This window comes from Cyclopterus lumpus, chromosome 6, assembly GCF_009769545.1.
Source record: "Cyclopterus lumpus isolate fCycLum1 chromosome 6, fCycLum1.pri, whole genome shotgun sequence".
Classification (NCBI taxonomy): Eukaryota; Metazoa; Chordata; class Actinopteri; order Perciformes; family Cyclopteridae; genus Cyclopterus; species Cyclopterus lumpus.
Window position 1 is genome coordinate 8,820,175 of NC_046971.1, and position 25,072 is coordinate 8,845,246.

Sequence of the window (25,072 nt, forward strand, 5' to 3'; positions counted from 1 at the left end):
GAATGACATCAGCTAACAGGAAGTTAACATGGACCCCAAACTGTTGCCTAGCAGGGAAATTGATACACTGGTTTAGAAAAAGGCTGAATATAAGAGTTTTTGGAACATTTAAGGATGTAAACATGTCCTAGTAGAAACCAAAAATGCAAGAACCTGGAAATGAGCATAACATGTCTCCTTTAAAGCTGTGCATGAAAAGGAATCAAACACATCCATGAAAGTCAATCACACATTACATGTAATTTAGCTGATGCTTTTATCCAAAGCATGTATGTAACAATCATGTTACATTCATACACTGTAGACACAGCTACAGGGAACAATGGAGGGTTAAGTGTCTTGCTCAAGGAGACATGGACTAGGGCAGGGATTGAACCGCAAACCCCCTGATTGAAAGACGGGCATGCTAACAACTGACCCACAGTCACCCCACACAAAAAAACAAATATAGGAAATAGTGGAAAGGCTGTGGGGCAGCAGCATGTGTGCTGTCTATGACGTCTGTATGGATGCAATAAACAACAGCTGTAGAGAGGTTTCCTGGTTGCCTTGGGAACTCACCTCAAGGGCCATCCCATACACTTAACAGTAGCGTGCTTTTGTTCCCGAGCTTTTCATGTTCGGCCCAATGAGTCATCAAAAGAAGGGATCTGACATGGATCTGCAACTTGTTGGTATTTCTTGACAGGTGAGTGTATGTAAAAGAAGGGGGAGGAGCTCTGAGATCCAGCTGCCACCATGACGACATCACAAACGAATGGGTGGATTTCAGAGGCATTGCAAGGTAAGCTATCTCATCTCTATGAGATATGTTTCAGAAACAGTGGTATGAATACAGTGGCCAGTTTTATTCTCACGAAGCTATCCAAAGAAATACAAGACTGCTCATATTTGGGAGTAGGATTTTCGGTATATATAAAGTGTAATGCCCTGTCAGCCCAAAGAATGATCCAGTATTGCGATACAGATTCAAGACAAAGAGGTCATAGTTCACACATCTTAAACAATTTCAGCGATTCTGTCAGCATGGCGAACAAATCTTATCCTCAAGGCTCTGTCGACATGTTTTCTTGTGCTCCATGACAAAGTATTTGTGTATGTATGTTTGATGGTGTGTATGCTTTGTATGCCTGAACATGTTCTGTATTGAGGAGTTCTCTCGCTTTGGCACTTTTTTTAAAGGTTGTTGGACTCTCAAGGAGGTCAGTGCAAAGTAATCACACGCCTTGAAATGATTGTTACTGAAGAGCATTTCTTCTGCGAGGCCCCCGCGGTCTTTGAGTCCGACCCTATAGACCTCAGAGAGGCTTGTAACAAGCTGATTGCGTCATCTATCTGAACTAGCAGGGTACACAAGAGCTTACTGTACTGTAACAAAGGTCAGTGAGCGTGGCCTTAGATTCAGCTTATTATAGCAGCACTGTGGCCACTTTATTAGGTATACCTGTACTAATGTAATTTGATTACACGTTTAAGCATGGTAGTCCGAGTTAGTAGTAGTGTTGTATTGGAATGCTTCCAAAGTCTACATAGAGGGAACCATAAACAGGGGAGTACTGTATTTCAGTTTCTGTACTTCTATGTCTATGGGTTTGAGACAAGACCGGATGAGTTTCTGAAACAAATGCCTATTTGTCTATTTGAGACAAATTAAAGTAGTTAAAATATATTCATCAGAGGTGTATGGGAATGTATATGTGAATAAATGTTTGTGTTTCACCAGTTAGATCGTAACTGGTCAAAGTTAAAAAGTTTAAGCAAATACAAAGACGGTCTAAGTTCCCATCGGAGACAGTTCACACACCTGTTCATAGAACTCGTTGACGATGCCCTCGGTCCATTGCAGATGCAGGTCCTTGCACTTCAGAGGCCCATTGATGTCAGCGAGTTTAATGCACATCTGGCAGACCAGCAACCTGTCGTTCTCATTAGACCAATCAATACCCGTGGATGGATCATCACCCACCTAGAGGATCAACAGACAGACATTTTTATATTTAACATATTCAAATATGCATGTGATATGTGGATATTATGTTAATGCTATTCCATTAATCTGTTGTTCAAAGATTGCGTATTTATTTTATTGTCTCAAAGGTTTATTAAGGCATTTTAATTATACCTCTCCCTCTTGTTATGAGTCACATGAACAGACTTGTTCCTGTTAAAGTGTAGAGGTTTTAAATACTTTATGACCAGTCATAGTTTATGTAAAATAGTATGCAAAAACTATATCTGTGACATTTTTGATTATTAATGAACTCATTTCTACAGACTCGGTAGCTCTCAAATGAATAAAAACACTGTTTAAATGAATTTGTTATTTTTAGCCATGCTTTATGAGCTTGAGATCTGAAGAAGGAGCAGTAGTCTTATCATTCTCACCCAATAATCCAGGAAGCTGACGAGATCAAGTGAGAAACTTGATGGGTACTTCACAGAAAGCTAAGCTAATTTGCTTTGAGGAAGAGCAGAGCGGGGGTGCACTACAGTGAGAGACATTGCTATTACTTTAGCTGCCAAGCCAGTAAGCTAAGTGCCAGCTGAGACACTCTGGCCATCGAGCACCACCACTGTACTAATACTCAAAATGGAAAAAGCTCAAATCCAAAGCCAACATTCTGTCTCCAGTTGTTGAAAAGCTGCAGGACGCTTTGTGTCGTTAACTTGAGATGAACTTACTCCAAGTGCTGCAATGTTCTGCACAAACAGACCTGTTCTTTGAAAGCCACTGGACATTTCCCTTTCAATAAAGCTTTTTTTTCAAGACAAGCACCTCTCATACGTTGGACATATATAATACTACTACATTTTAAAATGTGTCCAGAGAATGCCTCATTCAGCCTAGTTTCCAAAGACGACTAAATAAAATAGCAACTCATATATACACTTACCTATACTTATAATCACAGATCTCCCAAAGGACTTCAATCAAAAGTCAATACAAATCCAAGAAGTTTTTAAGTTTATGATGTTGTCAACTTAACATTTCCATAGGATTTAATCACTACATTCGTAAACTCTTCAGATCTAAAAAGTCGCATCTTGTGAATAATAAATGTCAAACAATTGATTCTAGAACTACCTTGGCATTGAACTCAGCGAGGAAGTCAAAGTGCTTCTTCAGATCAGTGGCCAATATGGCCTCAATGACCAGGAAACGGAAACGCTTGAACTCCCCGTGGTTCAGGTTGACCAGGAAGTTGTACTCTGGCCGCGACATGAAGAGGTTCCAGGCCGAGGCAGCGTGGTGGTTTTCCAGGACAGATCGATCGTTGTAGAGCACTGCCTGCAAACACACAAAAACTTAACATTTACATGAACAAGTAGAGAAATTAATGTATGTGAATCCAGCAATCCTACACATACAATACTTAAGAGAGTGGATGATGTAGATGATTAAAATGTGTCTAGTGTGTTAGTATTGACAAGATAAATAGAACCACTGCACTACATTGATAGCCTCTGATAGATAAGCAATCTTTCAGTAGTATGATGGCATGTTTATTGATATTCAGGACATATGTCTGGACAGAAAATACTCAACAGAACGTTACAAATCCAACACCTACATTTCCTCTTCAATGCATGTCAATTGCTGACCACCCACGGGGAGCTACTGTAACTGGTGATTGTCTGATTGTGCGGTCAAAGATTGATGACTCGCCAGTGCAGTTTGGCAGTGAAATAGACAAAGTGGAAGAAAATCGGCAATCAAATGATCATCTTGTTGATTACAAAGAAGAAATCTGAGTGTAAAACAGTAAATCAAGCAATTGGACTCCTACTGACTTTGCTCCTAATCAGATGCCGTTCTCTTGGCTGAATAGCACGAGTACCTGTGGGGCGCTGGTGGCCACAAGGAAAGCATTGGTCCGCCCGGGGTGGTCGTAGTCGTGCATCGCAGCGGCCACATAAAGGGCCATGAGCTCCAGAGCTGGTATGAGGCCTGACAGGCAGCCGTAACCATCTTCTGACACAGTGTAGGTCTTTGAAACCAGGAAGCCCATATGACTGTGTGTTATTCCACTGTCGGAGTCTAGCCACAGGGGACCAGACAAAGAGAGGAGGTTGAAGAGCAGGGTGGCAGAATTGACACAAACACACAATGTACTTTCATGTGCACATGCCTAAATACACACACACTCTGGAGCCCACACACACACAGACGCACACACACACACACAGTAACACACACTTGAACATTCAAATCCACTTATATGTGGATCAAAGGGATGGCCCTAGTAAGGCATACAAATGGGGTTATGGAAATATGGGTGAGAGGGAACTCTAATCTGCCTGCAATTTCATGGTGTTCTAGACTTCAAATAGTGGTTGGTACGTAACTGCAAGTGCCAAAAGCTTGGGTAAGATAAGACAAACTGTGAGTATGATAAGAACACACACTCCTGCAGGTTTGATGCTTTGACATTAATGAGATGGCTCACAGGGAAGCTGCAGGCAGATGGTAAAATATAAATAAAAAAGTCTGGCCTACATATTGGCAGTCTTGATGATAATAAATGGCTTAAATAAAGTTAGAAAACTCGACAAAAAAGGTATGCGGAGCTCATGTGTTCTTATGTCACAACTTCTAACACGCTGTTATTGAGACACAGTTTCACATACACACCAGCACCCGTCCAGGAGATGCACATGTCTGCATGTATGTACTAATGGACACACCTGAGTCACTGGCAGAGCCGTGGTCATTGATGAGGCTGGGCAGACCAGGCACTGCCTGCGTGGTGAGGTACCAGACTGCATGAAGCACATCTGTGGCGTGGACCCGGTTGTGATCTGGGTCAGAAAATACATTTTAAAAAGTCTGTCGGCGTTATCTTCCCCACCAGGGGGCACTGTGAGGCTGCTTATGTTTCTTGTAGCAACATCACGGCTGCACACAGTCATATATGACGGTATGACATTTCCCTCTAGTGGATGGTTTCATTGTGACGCTCGCAAACAAGATTATAGGGAAACTGGAGGAAACTTAAAAAACACGAGGACAGAGCTTACATGGTATGTCTCTGTAACCATTCTCAAGGGCGTGGAAGTAGTTCATGAATTCATTTACAGGGATCTTGAAGGTCTCAAACAGGCCAGTGTCTTCAAAGAGCCTGTAGGAGACCTGAAAGATAAAAAGAGAGTCTGTGAACATCACACGGCTTGGATAATCATCACATCACAGTTTAGAGAGGTATAATCATCTCTGCAATTACACGCTAGTTCATTTATAAATGAAAAAAACCCAGTTTTTATTACTTTACAAATAATCAATAAATGTATTGACACTCTGGCTGACCTCTGGTCATTGGCGTTCTCAGGTGTGCTCACCTGACTGAGGATCCGTCCACATTTCCCATTGGTCTTCTCCATCAAATTGAAGATGGGGAAGTTCCAATTATTTAGCTGACTCATCAAAGGCTCTAAGTCCTCCATAACTAACGGCTCTGGAGCCAGAATTGGTTTGTCCTGTGACAAGTGAAGACAAGTAGTGAGACAAATAGATACAATGTTAATAATGTAAGTCCCAAAATGACAATATGATTGCTATTTGTTTTGTTTCAATAACAGAGTTGTATTGTAAGAGCAGTCGTTACCTCAGGAGGTATTAGTGGGTGGAGGATGACATTCTGGGCAGGGTTTTTTCCTTCCTCTGTGTCCTCCTCTGTGCGTGCTACATCACTGCTGTCACTGTGGTTGGCTTCGTGGGTGCTGTCATAGTCTGATGACACCATCACTTGGTCCTCTGCTAGTGAAAGACAAAACAAAGAGATGTCACACTGCGGCCGAGAGGAAACTGATAAACTGGTGCATGTTGTCAGGCTTTTTTTTTTTGGTGAGTATTTTTCTGGTCAATCCCCTTTATATAATCCCACTTTGTTATAGCTGGTTATTTTCTGCAAAGCTCAAACTCCCAAATATGGTGGCTGCTCTTTCATTAACACGTGTGCATCTCAGTGACTGCTGAAATGCCTCTGATTCAAAATAGTTCTTATAGTTTGTCCGGTGGCAAAAGTGCTTTTTACTGAAGTCTGACTTCCTGTCATCAGAAAAAACGGTTTATTTTTGATTGCTGGATTTCAAACTGATTGCCTATTGAATACGTGTGCAAAATGGTGAATGTTAAATAATCTGTTGCCCTATGACTATAAGGGATTGACACCAACATCTGACGGTCACCTTTAAATTATTATTATCTTTAAATGATTGATCTAGGTTAGTCCAGTTAGGTATGGAGAATCAACACGATACAATGGAATATATGTTTACTGTCACACCACAACAAAGGTAATACTTGGGATGGAATTTGATTTTGAGGGTTTTATGCAGCAGTTCAGTTTGGAACGTGCATTTTGTTATTTTTAATATATATACTGTATATATTAGACTCCTATGTCAGCACATTGTAAAGGGTGCAGGCAGTCTCAGAGGAGATAAAGTATATGTGCTAAGGTTGCTGCTTGGAGATAGTGGTGGCAGTGATAGGAAGGAATAAGACTGAGAGCATACCTGACCGTGGTATCCTGTCTCCCTTGTCTATAGAACCCTCCCCATGGCTCAGTCTGATGTATGGTCTCCCACAGCTGTAGACAAGAGAGGTTTGACAGGTTGGAGAGAAAGTGCATGAAATGTTATATTTAACGTTCCCTGTTGTATTTGCAGCTGGTGCTGTGTATGTCATAATCAATCAATTGCAATGATATTTAAAGAAGAACTTGTCCAACCTCAATGCTATGAGACTACACACTGAAAGGCTGCTAAGTGTCAACTTTTCTGGGTCAATTTGCATCTTCTTCTAAGACATATTGCATCTAAATGTGCATTACAATATCAGCAAATCAAATGCTAGAATCAGTAATGTAGTTTTTGTAGGATGAAAAAACGTTGGTTATCAGACTTCTGCGTTGTTGGTTTTGCTTGGCTAAACAGATGACTGAAAACCAAAATCAACATAAAATGTTAAAATGAAAAACTTGCATATTCACACTGGTACTGTGTGTTTACTTGTAGAGAGCCAAATGTGCAAGCCAAAGAATTGGGAATAACGCCATACACGCCATCTGCCTTTGATGTCTAACCAGTCGGCAGAAGATGGCAAGAACAAATGTAATGGGATTCCTACTGTGCTGTCCCCACATGAAACAATGTTGTACAGATGCGTCGAGAAAAGTACTCATTAATAAACTTAATGGATGCACACATTAACACAACGCAATGAGAATAAAAAAACAAACTAATTTGAAACAGTTGCTGGTACTGAAGCTGTTGTAAATGACTCATAAGAAGTTGAGCCCACCCTCTTTGAGCTTTTAGACAAATCCGACAGCTTTACCATGTTTCTCCACTGAGGCCACTGTCAAGCTGTACATGTAGGTGTTTCCAATTAAAATACCTCTCTCTAAATGTTGTAAAACCTGCCTTTTCGAGGCAGGAAATGTCTGCCGTTAGAGCCCGGTGTCACAGGGAGCACACAGTCCCGTAGTGTGTCTATCACCTTCTGATAAATTGTTTCTTGAACACTTTCGAGCTGTACCCAGCCGGCCTAATGGCCTTGAGGCCCCAACAAAGGCACTTCTGTTGTGTTTGCGTGGCCAGGTTGGACCACTGTGTGTAATGCCTAGCAGGTGTGGAATATAAAATAGTTTGATAGTTTGGCGGGCGAACAGTAAGTACATTATTGTCAGGGGGGTCTGGGCAGGCAGCAGCGCTTGGCTTAAAAGGTTTACTTTTAATGAAAGTTGAAGAACTGGCAGACACTCTTCCTATTCTGCTAATGCAGCAGAATAACCTCAGCTACTGACATTGAGCCTTCGGCACTGAATGTAAATAAGAAAGCCGGCCGCCTTAAACTTGAGGAATCTGTCAGTCATGTATGCAGTGACTCTGCTTTTATCACAGAACCTCTTCTGAAGAGGAGTTACAGGAGAGAGCACTTTAGTTACAGTAATGTAACTGTTCCAGTGAGATGCGCTGACGGTACGAAGACAACACTTGTTTTGGTTTCAAACCCTGTCTCAAAGAAAATCCTTTCTTTTGCCTGATAACTTTGGAGAGAATATAACTGCTGTCGGCAAAAAGAGATTTTTTTTTCGGTCAAGGAAACAAGCTGCATCCTGTTGTGTGAATAGATTTAGACAACAAACACACTCGATAGTGAAACAAAGAGAACATGTCCTCTCTTGTGCTTCAAGTCAGTGTGAAGTTCTGCATTCTTTCACCAAAACAACAACGTTTTTTTGTTGTTGTTTCTACCAGTTGTTTCTACCAGTGGTTACCAAATGTACCAAATTAAAAATGTCGTCATTCAATCTTATACATTTAGGGCCGCAACTACCTATTATACTATTCTACTATCAATTAATCTGACAATTATTTCTTGAATTCATCGATTAATTGTTTGGTCTATAAAGTGTCTAAAAATAAATGTTCATACAATTGCTTCATTGTACGTACAACATACCAGCAGAGACAAAGCGCTTACATTCCTTATTATTTACGGCAAATATTCACCTTTGAGAAGCATTATAGAGTTGATATCTGGCATGAACATTTTTGTGAATTACTTTTCTGTCGATTGACAAATTAATTGATCTTCTCAGCTCTAAATAAATTCTTTGTAATCCTGTTGTGACTTTGCAGATACTTTTATCAAGTAAATAAAAAATGTTGTCACTTTAATGATATAAAACCTAATTTTTTTATTCAAAATGTGCTTTTGTGTTGTCGACAATTTGTAGAATATAAACATTATGTGTAGGACACACTAAAGGTCAAGGGTCAAATGCGGTGTCTTGCTGTACATTTTAACTAATGTTATTACAGCCAAGGTGAATTGCCGACAATCAAGTTTTCCTCTGAAGTAGAAAATGACTCCTGTTCTCATACATAAGCACCTTGGCATTCTCCAGAATAAACTTTCATCAAGTTAATTATCCTGCAAAAGGAAATACTGTATGAATTGCAACATCGTCATGTTGCTTATCTGAATAGTTTGGAGCCATGCAATAAGCTCCAACTGGCCTCTGCCCGCTCCCCTATCCGCTACAGTTTACCCAGGTTTTAGACTCAACCACTCACAGCAGGTTGACAGATTACCTTTGGTTCAGAGCCCAAACGGACAGTGTCCACGCCAGCATAAACACGGCAGCCATTATTTCTACTTCCAGTAATCTACCTACTCTCGAGCCAGACGACGTGAAGAAGATAACAGTACCGAGGCCGGGGGTCAGGGAAATGGAAAGTATTCAATCGGCACAATTTTACCGGGTCTGTGTGGTTAGAAAAAAGACGATATTGTAGCTTTGAAGTGGGTGTTATTCCGTACGTCACTAAAAGCTGACATGATGGAAGAAAGAAGGGAGAAAGAAAAAGAAGCCTAATGTCCTAATTAAGATTGTACAGATTTGATGATGGAGCAGAGAGAAGGCAATTGAAGCCATGTGCTCATTTTCTCCCCTCCGTGCGTTCTCTCGCCTTCACCCAAACAATTCTGCCTCCAACTTTTCTGATTGGACTCATTACATATCAAAAGTTATTATTGGTGGTTGGTTTGATCTGTGAATCAATTCAGATGTTACTGGGTCTTGGCCAGCTCTCAAAAGGCATAACAAATACAGATTGAAGTACATAAATTACAAAAACACTCAAAAGATTGTGATTGCTGTGTTAAAGCCCACTTGAGAGATGATGTGTTGGCAGGTTGCCGATTGCCCATCGAACCCATCACAGTTTTAACCCCAAAAATGGCAAGTAGTTGTCAGAAGGCACTGGCCCTGTTTAAGTTTAGCTCACCACGGAAGCCTTAACCAGCTCTCTTTTTCTGGAAAACAGCCAGACATTTAAATGGAGTGTTACTCCGAAGAGAGCCCTCTCAGCTGCAGTAAACTAAACCCAGAGACTCTCTGTTCTCTCCAATTGTGTCTGTATAACCCCTGCCAGAAGAAGCAGCTGTGACAGTGTGTCTAAATGTGTGTGTGTGTGTGTGTGCGTGTGCGTGTGTGTGTGTGTGTGTGTGTGTGTGTGTGTGTGTGTGTGTGTGTGTGTGAGTGTGTGTTAATTGTGAGGTTGCGGTGACTGGGGAGAGGCCCAGGTGTTTGTTTATACTCACACCACCATAAGTGGCCATAGCTGGGGCCTGCTGCTGGGCCGGGCTGAGCTTTAAGACCAGGCGACAGGGCTTTGTGTACAGAAGCTGCTCAGCGTGCTTACATTTACAGAACGTGTTCAAGTATCACACTGTCATTGTGCAAACAGACCCAAACAGGTCCCTGAAAGACGCAGTCCACACCGGCCTTTGGAGGGCTCGAGACGCAGGGCAGAACATATGTGCATATCACTTTTTTACAAAGTAGAACTGAAGGTTGGATACACTGTAGTCAACGGAAGACTTTTACATCCGCTTTCTATTAATTAATCTACGATACTACGGCAATTTAACATTCAGGTCTGAACTGTATGCATGACACCTTGTGTGTGTGTAATATACAATTATTGGTTTGTTTTATTTCTTTGCATTTTTGTCTCTGCATCTCAACGTATCACGTTTTTGTTGTGTAAATATTCACTACGTATTGATTGTTTATGAGAGAACACAAACCAACCAAACCACTTGATTTGTATCAACCAGCAGATACACAATGTGATAGTTATGTTGTCGACAGATAAATAATGTGTATTGAAGACTCCTCCCGGACTGAAGCTATTAAAAAAAGTGTAAATGTTAAGTTAAAACGCAGAATTAATCATAAGAGTGAGTCTTTCTAAAAGTGCTGTATCATTAGTACGAGTTTGTATTAGTATGAGGAGGTCACACGTCACCATGAGCTCTTTCAAAAGTATTTCTACCATTCAAAGTGTCTGGAAAGCTGTCTGCAGAGTGTTGAGTGATGATAAATCATCTCTCCTGAACCTTCAGAATCTGTAAGTAATGTGCTTTCTTAGCAAATACTGTAGGTGTGTCCATCTACATGTACCATGAGTATGGATTGTCTGACTGGCTAGTGAGCAGGTTTCTCCAGACAGCTCGACTTAAACAATGCGAGACAGGAGCCACATGTTTTTACGGGACCAGTTCAGTTTTACAGTGCAGCCATAATCAATAACAGATCAAGCTATATAAACTATACCAGTATCCGCCTTATCCTGATTGGATAAACGTGTCACCTGCGGCCTTGTGATTGATCTTTGCTTCTAATTTCCAAACAAAACAAAAACATGGCAACTTTTCTGGAAACATCACATTTCTGCAAAACTACCCACCCCCAAAAAAATTGCGCAAATTAATCTGAGGTGGGAAATAGGCCATGCAGTAGCAAAGTCATGCCTCATTGTACACCAGTGAGTTCGTTTTTATCTACAGATTCAAAACTGGTCCAGTATGCATGAGAGCGAGCTGATTTCAATCTTGCAGAAATGAATGGGCGTGAAAAAATAAGCTTGTGAGAAGTATTCTGTGTGAAATGGCAGCTCGGTTGTATTATTTATAAATCTTCATTTATGAGAATAAAAATATTTCCTCACACTAGCCTTAAATACAGTAAACAAGAAAGAAGATGCATCCACCGTTGTTCTGTCCGTCCGCACACACTTCCAAACAAATGCAGCCGAACAACACGCAGGCTATCGTCAGTTGAAACTCTTTTGTTTGAATCCGAGCAGGCTGTTCAGCGTGTCTTTGAGTCGGGCTTCAGACGGGGCTTTCTCAAGTTCTTTTTCACATGAATAATTGAGTTCAAGCTTCAGTTTAGAACAAAAGTTATTGTGCAATATTAGAAAATTAAACAAACTAACTACAACAACACGTACTCACATATACACAAACCTACACCGCGTCCTAAGTGTCCTAGTATTTGGCACATGACGAGAGACGCACAGAAGCCTCGGTGTTTACAGACTGACGCTGATCTCCATCTCAGGACTTTCATGCTTATGACACAAACTCCACAGGGGAGGAAGTGAATAAGGTAGATGAAAAAAGGAAGAGGCTCTTTCTTGTTGAGAGATGGTTAATATTTTAAAGACAGGGAGCATGTGCTGTCTGGTACTGCTTGTGCATCCACGTCATAAAAACATTGTGTGCACAATAACTTATATTCAAGTACACACAAACATGCACAGCTGAACATTTTCAAGTTGAATCTCCAATGATCTGCCCCCTTTTTTGAAATTCATAAAAAAGCATGAGCTGTTCTAAAATAATCCAAACATAACGTCACAGTAATCACAAAGTAATTGTAAGGAATGCAATCTCTGCACTGATCACATTAAATTATGCTGAAATGTTTCCCCTTCGCAATCATAACTACTCTAATAAATTGTGTTTATTGTAGTTTCAACACGTCAGAGTGATTTACTAGCTAAACATAACATAGCAGAAGTTATTTGTTGTTTGTTGGGTTTTCAACAATATGGGCCTGTCGTGTCTTGACATTTCCACTAATTTACTGCCTCTGCATCAGTCTGTCTGAACACAATGGAACAACCAGGACAGATTTTCTCAACTGCTTACACAAAACAAAATGCAGCCGAGCATGAACTCCAGCACAAAAATACATTCCTTCATGCACACACACACACACACACACACACACGCACACAGTCACCAGTCACCACTTACTCACTCACCACACTAACGGATAATAACATTATAATGCATTGCACAAATGGTTATAATGTATTACAACTATGCGAATTATAATAAACTATGATCCTGAGCATGAACAAAAGAAATTTCCGTGACCAGCAATTATGAATGAATATGACACTTGACCTTGTAAATCATTACAAGATGCTTTATAATGTGTTATGATTGTTGTTGTAAGGCATTACTGATATATAATAAGAATAATGGATAATACATGTGGTTGTACATTTTGTGGTCGTACTGATTTATGATTTTGTTGCATTAAAAGTATATATAAAAAAACACAACTGCATAAATATGATCTCACATGCATACATATCTACTTCTGAACCGTTATACTTCTGCGTAGCCTGAGTCTCGTGCTCTCTTCAGCACAGCATGCAGAGAGGTTTTGTGTCTCTTAGTTATTCAGGTTAATGCGTTCGCCTGTGGGGCATATTTCCATTCTGGCTCCCATGCACACACATCCTCTTCCGTACTGCTGCGCCATTACTGTTCACTCAAGCTGTCTTTGGTATAACTACAGCCACGCTGCTGGGAATAAACCCCTAAACCCTCAGAGTGATGTGTCATACTGTGCTCGCCATTGTAGGAGTCCTCCTTAAAGCATTTGCCCCATAGTTATGTATAACTATGGTAGAATGTTGCACAGTAGGACCTAATTAGTATACTGGAAATACAAACTTTGTATTCCTTCCTCTGGGGAGGAAAACAAATAATACGGCAGGCAAAAAGTACAATTTGACTGCATTTCCTAAATTTGCAACTGGAGCACAAGTAAAAGTACGTTTCTGAGGATAGGATGCTGAGATAAGAATGAGACATGGTGTTTTCTGCTGTAGCTCAGGTACCTGCAGGCGAGCGCTTCATGGTAGGGTTTGATGCTGGCGCTGCGGTCCCTTCGGACGGGCCCAGGCTCAATGGTGGGCAGGCCTGTGGCGGAGGTGGTGGTGGTCCACGTGGAAGAGATCCTCCTTAGAAGACCAGGGTGGAGACTGCGCCTCAGACGCTAAACACACACACACACACACACACACACATGCACGCACAGTTAACACTAACGGAAAACCCTTCTCAGCCTCTTTCTCCATAAAAGAATAAAATCCTCAGCCATTCAAACTACAGGAATAAAAAATGTAAAAAACATGTCTGTATTTGGGTTGGCTCTTGTCTGCAGTCACATTGATCATCTATATGAGACTTGCTTTGATGATACTTGCTTTGTTTCTTGAATATGAAACAAATGGTGCAGCTGATAGAACCTTGACAATCTTTCTTTAATTGTCTTCCTTCATTGGTTCCAAAGAGAATCAAAATAGTCATCCCCGATTGGAGGATAACATTATGAGATGCAATGTCAGTATTGCATTGTACAGATACATTTCATCACAGGGAATCTTTCTCTCTGCTTCTTATTTTCTTTGCATGTCTCTTTTGTCTCGTTCTCTCAGTCTCGTCTTTGCTCTTTCTCTGGGATTCCCAGTGGTCTGTGCCCTTGTGGTGCCTCCATCTGTTCGGTGCTACGCAGCAGCTTGGCACAGCAGCGCTAAACATGGCAGTCTCTCTCTCTCTCAGTCTTCTGCAGGGTGACCTAGTAAAGATCGCCTCAGAATCCTGAATGAGCCCATTCACAGCGAGGCGTCATTTACTGAGCGCACACACTCAAACGCGTCGTCGCTTTAACCACTTGCTGATTTCAATTGCAGATTAACCAATTTGTGAAGGCAAATGTATACAAAACACACACACACCAACACACACACACACTTACAAAAGAACAACGCCCAATCAGCAGATACTATATGTACACACACACATACAGAACTGACACACTTTCACATACCAGGGTTGTCCCTGAAACATCCTCTGTGTGATGTGGTGTTATGATTAGACTTAATTAATGTATTACACATGTGTTTTGTACTAAAAATGCATGAAAATATGCATTTAACTCCTGACTTTGAAAGCGGAATAATGGTGCTGTGGTATGATTTTTCAGCACGATAGTTCTATTCTTTCATGAAAGCCCTTCAGACGCCCACCAAAAGCAAAAAGAAACACATCACAGCAACATACGCATCACCATCGGCAACAGCATGGAAAAAGTCAGAGTTGATTGAAGTCTAGAACTGGACTTGTCTCTATAACTGTTTCAAAAGAAAAGTGAATGAGTTCTGTATTTCTTCATGTACAGTATGTACTGCTCCTTTTTTTGCAGCACAGAGAACATACGCCGCTGTGTTGGCCCGAAAAGGGGTTGGAAAAGTGCTTGAAAGGCATCAGTATTGCACCATGATGGACATCAAACTCTTAGCCGGGAGGCAGAAAAGCAAGAGCAGGGCTTTCCACTCCTGCATTAACCACCTTCACCCCTCCTGCGATTCTCCTCCTGGGCAGTCAGAGGCTGCACGTCATCTCTGGGGAGCAGAGTCCTAATGAGGGCCGCCTCATCGGCCGCTCCACAGGCACCGTTTGTCTTTGCTACTTTTACAAAGTTTAGAGGACGTAAAAAACTAAACAAAGAAACACCCGTCAGCCAAATGATTGCCTTGATGGCATGGCAGCCATCGACCACACGCCAGCTTCCAAGACAGCCGGGATACGTATCTTCCTCAGATTGATAACTGGATCCATAATTGTGGTGGTTTGTTGTGGTTTGGTGGGTCCGGCTTTGTTGACACATAGACGTTCCTCTTTGTAATCTTTTGAGAGATGCGTTCACCTTCATGTTGCCTCTCCATTTTCTCAACTACACACACACACACACACACACACACACACACACACACACTGTCTGGCTCTGCACATCTGTCATGTTGACACAGCTGTGGCTATGAAAGGGAGAACACTGCTCAGAGCAGTAGACACGCTCTATTTTTCTTCACTCAACTCTATGAAAATACACTCCTTCATTTGATGCTAAAAGCTCAGAGCAGGAAGCACTCACGAGCTGAAACATGGGCTAAAAGATGAACACGTGTGTGGTGTATAAATCATTTTGGCCCGAACAAAGCGGACTGCATTTCCATTATTTCAGCCGTTTCCCAGAAAAAAAAGTTTGATTGCTATTTTTGATTAACAATTCTGACTTTTAATATGTAGGTGAACTATCCTCACTTTCATCTCGACTTCCTGCTTCTGCATATCTTACCAGAAAAGGTCAAATCATGACACGTGATCTTCATTTAGGGGTTTACCTTATGGATGGACGTCTTCTCTCCCTTCTCTGGTCCCTCCTCTGAGTCGGAGAGTGTGTAGGCATCGCCGAGGTTCAGCAGTGGAGCAGGGCGTGGCCGGTGCAGCGACTGGAAGGTGAGCTGGGTGGTTAGCAGGTTGCTGACGGCCCGCAGTGAGGTGCAGGTGTTGGGGGGCAGAGAGGGGTCAGCCAGCAGGTCTGTGATCAGTCCGTGGGCTTCTCCCATCACCGCTATGTCCACCATGACGGTGGTGCCTGATGACTGTGGGGAGAAAGAGAAAGGAGAAATAAGCATCACGACTGCTGTGGCTAATTAGATTTGATGCTAATTAATGGCTGGATCTGATAGCGGCTGTGTGCAGCTTCTTGGTGGTTGGTGTGAAGAGCAGCTGTGTAAACTATGTCAGCAGCTCGTGTGTGAGAGCATAATGTGTTTAACGGTGACATTGGCATCACTCATGTTGTTAATTCTACCGAAATTGAAGTCAAACTATGCTGAAGTTATGTCTTTGCATTAAAGACAAACAGTTCCAACTCTCTCAGTCGTGGAAGCTGACAGTGTATTTGCTCAAATATTAGTGGTAAGTACAATTCTGTGGTATTTATTATTAAAATGGTTTATTTTTGTGCAATTCTAAGGTTTTTTTACTGCACTAATAAATATGTTTTAATAAATAATGGGTCATATTACTATAAGATGTTGAGCATAGAAACAAACACAAAAAATTATAACTTGACACTTTTCTCTCAACTGCATCTTAGGCTCATTGTTTTTGCTTTATTGTTTTGGTTCAGTCTCACTAGCCCAAACACACCCACTGAACACGTGCTGCCCAGTGCCAAACCACCGGCGGACAGAGTTAGCGACTAGTTGGTGAATATAGTGGAGCATTTAGCAGCTAAAGAGCCAGATATGTTTCCCTGGAGAACACGATGGAACCACAAGGATTCAGGAATTTCTTTTGGACTTGCAATAACAACTTTATCAGTGCATGTGCCCAGAAAAAGCACATAGAGCGGGTCGTCCTTTTACCACAAGGCTCAATCATCTGCTCCTCCTGTCTGCAAGTGTCCTTGAGAAGGACGTTGAATCCCAAATTGCTCCCTGGGGCCTTTACAGCAGCCTACTGCTCCTAAATGTTCAGTGATGTAGAGGCGCACTCCAGGGTGTGTCAGTGCACAGTGATGTCATAGTTAGATGAGATTACAACTGCAATAGAGCACACTCCGACAAAACACTACGCCCATTGTGGTTAGATTTTAGCCAGGTATTAAGTTACTCTTTAAATGTTGATTGCACATTTATGCATTAGTAATAATAATACATTATCATATTATATAATAACATAATACCGATGGAGGCCTTTCCGCCTGCAGAATGACCACTTTTACTTTTGATACTATTATATTTTGCTGATAATTCTAATATGTTGACAGCAGAGCTTGTAATGGAGTATTATCACATTACTGCATTGCTTCTTTTACTTAATAAAGGATCTAGATACGTCTTTCACCACTGGTCTTTCTTTACTATAACATATCCTGTCACAGGAGCTACTGCTGATACAACAAAGACTGATTTGAAAACTATTACAGCCTGTATTCAGAAATGATGTGGGGAGGCCAATTGTCCAGCAGCAAAAATTAACATTCATCAGCTTTGTCCCATGTTCATTGAGAACGCATTACAAGAGGACAATGACAGTTAGCACAGCCATAACCAAATTATGCCTCAATAGGGCACTTAGCTCAGGGAGAAACCAACATGGCACTAATGATACCTATAAAAAATACCAAAGCACAACAATATGAGAGTAGGAAAACAATAGACAATGTACCACTATCATAGGAGACATATTCAATCACAGTGTCAGACTGAGATCCGGCCAAGATTTGTAAAGTGTATTTTAATTAAGTTATCACACGCACATGCACAGGCTTTAATCTACACCTTATATGGCTCCTTTCAGCTCAGAGAACACGTGAGGGGGAGCATGGAGCGGTACTTTACAGCCCTTGTCTGTTTATGACCGTCTGTCCGGTGCTTTGAAGGCTCCAGAGGAGTTTGAGCCGGCCCGGGTTCTTGGAGGGTAAAGTGAAAAGTTCACAACCCACTCTTCATTGCCTTGCCTAGAGCAGTTGAACAACCACAACTAAACAGAGGTCAGTCTCGGCTGCCAACAAATTTATCTAATAAGCTCACAAGTTCCCTTTTTCTCCGAAGAATGTTATCAGATCTATCTCCCCAAATGTCCCATTCACTTTGACACCAGCTGCCAGGCACCCAGAATTACACTGTTTACACTGGCTAAGTGGCAAGAGGTTGACCTGAACAACACATGTGTGAACACCTTTCATTCGTCTGGACTTGTGGGAACAGTGAAGGTTTCGCATTTTATTTTCCTAGTCATATCAGATAAGTTACCGTATTCATGCACTTTTTCTTTGAGTCTGCCAAAGGACAAAAGCCGTGTGTTCAGCGGGTGTGAGGCCATTCCTCCACACATGGTGATTTGCACATGATAGTGACACACATGTATTGATAAATCTGACACATGGTCAGCACTGGGACCAAGCTAATCCCTTTTAAAGACAAGGAGACGTCCTCTGGGATGGCTGATGGAACGTTTCTGGACAGAAGACTATTGTACCCTCCTCTCCACTTCTCTTCTTCTTCTGCCTCTCCTCTTTCCCATATTCTGCTTTAATGCATGCTGTGAGGATAAGATGTAAACACTTGTCTCTCAGCTCATTTATAGGCTGATTTAGGAGTTTGCTTAAGAGAGGGTTTCAGCAGAATATAGCTGCTGGAGAACATCTGTCTCCACCATGAGCATCTCCGCTATGCGTGCACACACAAACAACTCGTGTAATTTCTAGAAACCCCTAGTTCTCACACCACAGTCAACAAAAAAGTTAAGTAAAACATACGTTGCATAGACAAAGACTGACAAACATACAGTGAAAATGACATCATCCTGATCATTCAGCACCGAGACCCTTAAACCACGATGCAGAATGAGCATTGTGTCACTAAGCTTGACTACCTACAACATTTGACCTAAGTGGCCATGAAAGAGGAGGGAAGGAGGAACGTGCACGGTTTGATTTTGCACTGGGTGCAAGCCACTTAATGCCAAAAGAATGAAAAATAAAGTGTGGTGAAAGGCTCCAGATGCATGAGTAGTATTTGAGATTTGGGGACACAGTAGGGATCTTGTTTCAACCAAATGTGTACTGTTTCTTATTGACCTGAACAAATGGCAATACCTGCTCTGCTACAAAAAACAAGCCACATCATATTTGAAAGAACATGCTGTCAAAAGACACTGTATATCCACCTTTAAAAATCCTCCCTCTAAAGCCATCTAAAGAATGTGAGATGAGGAGCAAGAGCTTTGAGCTATCAAACAAAGCTGATTGCAGAGGAAGATTAAGAGTGTAACGTTCCAACTGTCCCTAGCGCAAGTTGGTCTTGGCTGGAAGATAAATGCTGATGTTCCAAATCTTCCAACTAAAACTTAAGAACCATCCATTACATTTAGCTGACACTTTTATCCAAAGCGACTTACAATCATACACACAGCTACGGGGAGCAATTCAGGGTGAAGTGCCTTGCTCATTGACTAGCACACCCGGAGATTGAACTGCCGGTCCTCTGTTTGAAAGACGGACCTGCTAACCACTGACCCACGGACATCCTGAGACAGATTGAATTATGAGTAAGTTAGATAATATCATAAGGTTACATAAGCATTTCCTGTCAGGTTAGATGATAAGTTTCATTCATCAACCACAGCCACCTCTGTGGCGGCTTCACTTTTGTGGGGATAGATCTCATTCAAGCACCCCTCAGTGACCCCTGTCTGGGGAAGCAGCACTGTGGGTATCATAGAGAAAAGCTTTTGGACAGATGTTATGATGGAGCATTTCAAAATGGGCAAAGTTTTTATAAAAGCACCACAGTGTTCAACAACACATTAATTCAAATCAATCCATGTTGACCTCCGAGTGAGGCTGTATACTGAATATGTTTAATGAATTATTTCTCAAAATGGTTCCATAAGCATACATGCTCTTTTACTGCAGCCCTTCACCACATTCGTAGCAACACACATTCACATCTGGCAACTGTCAACAGCTGTCTGCCACTGACTCACACTCTTTCTGAGAAACACACCCTTCAGAGTTAATCAGTGATCCAGCACCTTAGAGAGTTGTGTAGAGGAGATTTGGGGAGTAACTACCTTAGATCATAGAGAAAAAAAGACAAAGGTTGCGTCTTTGATCATCAAAACAACAGCTTCCTCAATTTGAAAAGTATTCATCATTCTTATGTGTTCAAGTGAATGGATCCATCTTACTTTTTAAAGTAAACATACACACGGTCGATGGCCATGAAAACAGCTGGCAGCAGCAGAGGTATTTCAAAAAGTGGCAATAAACAAGTTTTAGGCTTTAAAGCGGCAGTGTGTAGCCCTTTGGGGATATATTAGCAGTAGTGGACTATAATATTTATAACTATGTTTTCCTTAGTGGATAATCACCTGAAAGTATGATTTTTTGTTTAGAATGAGCCTTTTGATATCTACATAGGCAGTGGGTCCTCTTCATGTTGCACAAACATGTTTCTGCAGTAGCCATAAATGGACAAATCAAACACTAAAGAGAGCTATTAGAGTTCTTACGCCACCATAGTCCCCCAACACCATTGGGAACTGTAACTGAGTTGCAGAGTGAAACACTGTGGTACAACCAGCTGCTGTCTGACTCCCGTTGCTCCTAAAGTAATGTTATTATGGTACGGATGGCCTCTGAGCGAGGGAGTTCTGCAGTTGGCGGCTCAGGTTACCTCAGTCTTGTCACCGCTAGATGCCACCAAATCATACAAACTGTAACTCTTCATTATGAAGTAAATGGTGATTGCACAATGTAATGGCAACAGAATAATGACACCATCTGATTGGCTCCCTGGCCCGGCTTTCACAGCAATTCTATCTGTCAACACGTTCCGATCTCCTTGGATAATGACGGCTTGATTCACGGCACAAAGAATATGCATCGACCATTGTGCTCCTAAAACAGGTTTACCCAGAAGCTATCATTAGCTATCCCCAGTTGCCAACAAGTATCAATGTAGCTCTTTGCAGGTACTCTTCCCTTGCAGCAGAAATTCCAGAAGATGTAACAACCAAAGTAACTGTGGAAAACCACAGTGTGCCCGGTGTTGTTGATAGTTGCAAGACTATGACGAAAACGGAGAGCGCTCCGGTTGTCTAATACTACTTGGAAACGCTAGGGGGGAACAAATGAAGCAGTCATTCAAAACGTTGTGCTGCACTTCAGCCTGTTGGCCGGTGTTCTTAGCCAATGAAAAGTGAATGACGATTACAATTTCATAGCAGTTATAGACACTGCTCAAGTCATTTCGGAAAGCTATTCATTTCAATTCAAGAAGTCATATTTTTGGAGTGGATTCTCTCATGCTTTGCAGCCATTTGGTATTTTTGTGGTTGGCAAATCTTTTGCATTTAACTACCAGGAGGCATGCTGATTTTAAAAGTTCCTATTTCGACTGATGCCAGCACTCCACACACCCACTGATCCTCCTAATCCGGCCCTCGTGCCAAGCACCTCTGGTCACACATTTACCACAAATCGGTGTGATATTTGGTCACAAGCCCCCAGCTTTTGTTGACATGCTACATTTGATTAGACTGACTACCAGCATTAACAAACAGTTTTTATGATTCTTAAACGAGCCAAGACATATACTAAACCATGCATGGACCTGCTGCTTTGATTTTTGATTTTTTTTACGATGAATAACAACAGTGTATAAGTGAATAACACAGTTTGGAACACTACGTCAATAGACATGCCATAGATTAACACCCGCGCAGCAGTTCATGTAAATCAAACCAAGGGCCAGTCAAAACAAACCAGCAATCAGTCATGAAGAGTGAAAAGTTGTTTGTCCTCTGTACTCCATACCCTCCTCTGCCGTGTGTGGAGCTTTAGTTGCAGTAATTTGCACCAAAGATTGACCAAATAATATTTGAAAATAACTCTTAGTGCCGGTTTAGTGTGGGTATTGTACCAGATCGCTGGAGTGAGGGTCATTGACTAGAAACATTTAATTGAAATGCTTTTGAGGAATAAATAACTCAAACCTCATCTGTGTTATATAAAAAAATACACATACAATGCTGGAAATGCTTTGCTAAATGCTGGTATGCATACTTAAATCTGCAATATTAAACCTGTGTGTATGTGTATGCACAAATAGTCATTTCTCCATGTGAAACATCACACATTACAAACAACACCATGGACATTGACTGTAGCAACAACACTGAGCGTTGGAAATGTGATTGCTGGTGTTGCTGCTGCTGCGATAACTCTGCAGAAGACAGATGAAGTGCATTTGATGCAACAAACAAATCGCTGATCCTTCTGTCTAATGATTATTATTAATGGGATACACAGGCAGAGAGGTCACATTCTTGCAATTTCTGAGACGGTCCACTTAATGCACTTTTAACCCCCATGGCTCCCTCATCTAAACACGCAGTTCTCCAAGCCTCAAGTAAAATACCAGTATTATGTGAAGCTTCTTAAAATTGTACAATGGTGAGAATATAATGTAGCTAGAGACTGGACAAAGTCCTCAGGGGCCTACTGGAGAATGAAAGGTATTTGATTCTCTTAGTAAACACATTTCAATAATGTAAGCAACTGGATCTTCATAACGCACACAGATACACACTGTGTGGTGCTTGTTTGCAATTAACCCCCCCCCCCCCGTACACTCTGAGATATACAGGAATTTGCTGAACAAAGAAGCTGGGGAATATATTAAATACAAAATACTGAAATGCATTCATTATTTTTTCTTAGGTTGATTTCATTTACACATAACTCTCTGCACGTTGGAAAAATCATTATGGTGCAGTTTTCTATTTCAGTGGCAGTGCAGTAATGGCCCTGATTACATCTGTCCAGATTGATTAGCCGAAGAGGAGCCTGGGAGTTGGTGATGTTCTCTACTTGAAATAACGGAGCAGTGATACAGTGTGAATCACAGCAGAACGGTAACAGAAAACTCCACTGAGACACTATTTGCTCCTCGGCTGAGCTCCTACAGCCAAAACTGCATTTCCCACTTCCCAACGAAACCCCCGCCACGACCCAACTCCCCTCACAACCCCTCTGTCAACGCAAACCAAAGCGGTGCTGAGCCAGGTCCTCGGCTGCAGCCAGGATACAATTACACACTATTACATATTTTATTAAAGGGGGTGTGCTGTGAGATCGGAGGGGCATTAACACAAAACAAACAATAATAACTGCCTCATTAATGATTTACGAGGAAAGGTCCAGCCAATTGACCCCAAACATGCAGCCATCTCATCTCAAAGAAGAGGCTTGTTTTTCCTTACACATACTTCAGGGGGTTTGATTCCAATAAAGGAACCAAGTAAGATTAAAAAAAAAAAAAAAAAAAAAACAGAGCTCGAGAGACACACAAACAGACCGGTAGAGGCAGAAACAAGCAAGAAATGCTGGCATGGACGGGGCAAGCGTAAAACGGATCGCTGACACTGAGCGAGGTCTTACCACATGAAGTGGTTAAACATAAATCCTTCATCAGCACTGCAGCGGGCACAGTCACGTGGTTTTTTGAAATCTTAAAAACTGAATAGGCAGGCTATACATGAAACCAAGTTAAAATGTCATTCTATTCATCCCTTTCTGAGAAATAGCACCAGCTCGGAGGTGTTTTACTGTCGCACATCATAAAACATAGGAGCTTTAAAACGGCTAATGCTTCTGTGTCAATTGTTTACCAGGCAGAGGACGGCAACAAGCTCAGGTAGTTGAATGGTTTCAGTCTCTTTCCGACTTAAATTTCAGTCATGCCACAGGATCCAATTCAAGAGTGCCACGATAGGACGAACCAGAAGAAGGGCAGCAACCTTTAACAACTCGAAAAAAAAAACTGTGTTTGAAGTGCTCAGAGTGATTTTGAGAAATCTTCAACATGACTGCAATGTCATGGCTCGTCTGCCTCACAGACCACTCTTCCAGCCTTTTTGTAATTTAGAATAACAGTCTCAAGATCCGGGGCCTACAGACACTCTTTTCTCCGATAATCTCCCCGGGTAATGTTCCAAAACCAATGTGTTTTCAAGTCGAATACAAATATTTAAATAGCCCTTTCCATACATAACTCCACTGTCAATTCCTAGGCTAAAACATCCACCGCATGCTTTGGAAGGGTGGGGGAAGAAGAAAAAAAACGCGGTTTGGAAAATGAGCCCGCTAATGTGTGCATGTTGGCGACTGTGACAAAGTGGAGATCAATCAAACGCTCTGGTCACCGGCTAAAGAGCAAAATGTGTGATTTACACACTCGACGAGGTGCCATGGCATCGTCAAGCGCTACCGGCCTCTGTGACCAACAACCTGGTCCAAGAGAGCCAAGGGAAAACGGCCATGAGAGGCAGAGCGATGCCAACATAAGCCTCGACTTCGTACACGTCTTGTCAGTCTCTGGACTATTACGGGATTCAACTGACAAACACCAATCCAAGTAAAAAAAAATTTAAAAAAGACTGAGCTGACCACTGAGTCTAAATAGCAGCTTAGGGAATGCATCAATCAAACAAATATGTGTTTGCCTACAGCACTAACCCCATATAACAAATTGATATGAGACTTGGACAATATTTCAAAAGGGGAACATGTGATTTGAAAATGTCTCCCATCAAAGAGGATAATACTGTAAGGCTGATTTGGGAACAGATATACTGCTATATGAGTCTTAGCACCCCTAGGAAATTACAGTGTGTAATTTAATTTCAACCCCAGTCGTGCGTTGCACAGTTCTGATCGGTATTCATAAAAAATACCCCAACAATTCACTCCCAAACCACAAGTTTGTATTGCTGCCCCAGCATACAGTTTCAGCACAAACACATTGTCTATCCATTTCTAAAGGATATTCTCTTGATAGCAGAACATACTGTATGTGGCCATGCCAACACCAAGGGCAAGGTTTGTACCCCAGAGCTCTGCCCTGTGCCACCTCAATACGCAATCCCCAAACACGCACACTCATTCTTCGCCCCCATAGATGGGAAATGTAATCTCAAGGATGTGTTTGTGTGTGTCTGCCCTCTACGAGCTGGGCTACCTGAGTGCCTCTAGTTTCAATTCCCTGG

General features: G+C 41.7%; 1 protein-coding gene across 2 annotated transcripts in view; it reads right to left on the reverse strand.

Moving 5' to 3' along the window:
- LOC117732538 (cGMP-inhibited 3',5'-cyclic phosphodiesterase A-like) overlaps window positions 1–25,072 on the reverse strand; it is a 66,450-nt gene that overhangs the window by 5,572 nt on the left and 35,806 nt on the right. The window contains exons 3-12 of one of the 2 annotated variants that reach the window (XM_034535547.1): window positions 15,847–16,107; window positions 13,501–13,658; window positions 6,517–6,590; window positions 5,604–5,752; window positions 5,338–5,475; window positions 5,020–5,131; window positions 4,687–4,800; window positions 3,840–4,039; window positions 3,086–3,289; window positions 1,805–1,966 (exon numbers count right to left, since the gene is read on the reverse strand). In XM_034535547.1, coding sequence (XP_034391438.1) covers window positions 1,805–1,966; window positions 3,086–3,289; window positions 3,840–4,039; window positions 4,687–4,800; window positions 5,020–5,131; window positions 5,338–5,475; window positions 5,604–5,752; window positions 6,517–6,590; window positions 13,501–13,658; window positions 15,847–16,107 — 1,572 coding nt within the window. Of the gene's footprint in view, window positions 1–1,804; window positions 1,967–3,085; window positions 3,290–3,839; window positions 4,040–4,686; window positions 4,801–5,019; window positions 5,132–5,337; window positions 5,476–5,603; window positions 5,756–6,516; window positions 6,591–13,500; window positions 13,659–15,846; window positions 16,108–25,072 lie in introns of both variants that reach the window. The other variant, XM_034535546.1, reaches the window with a different exon arrangement.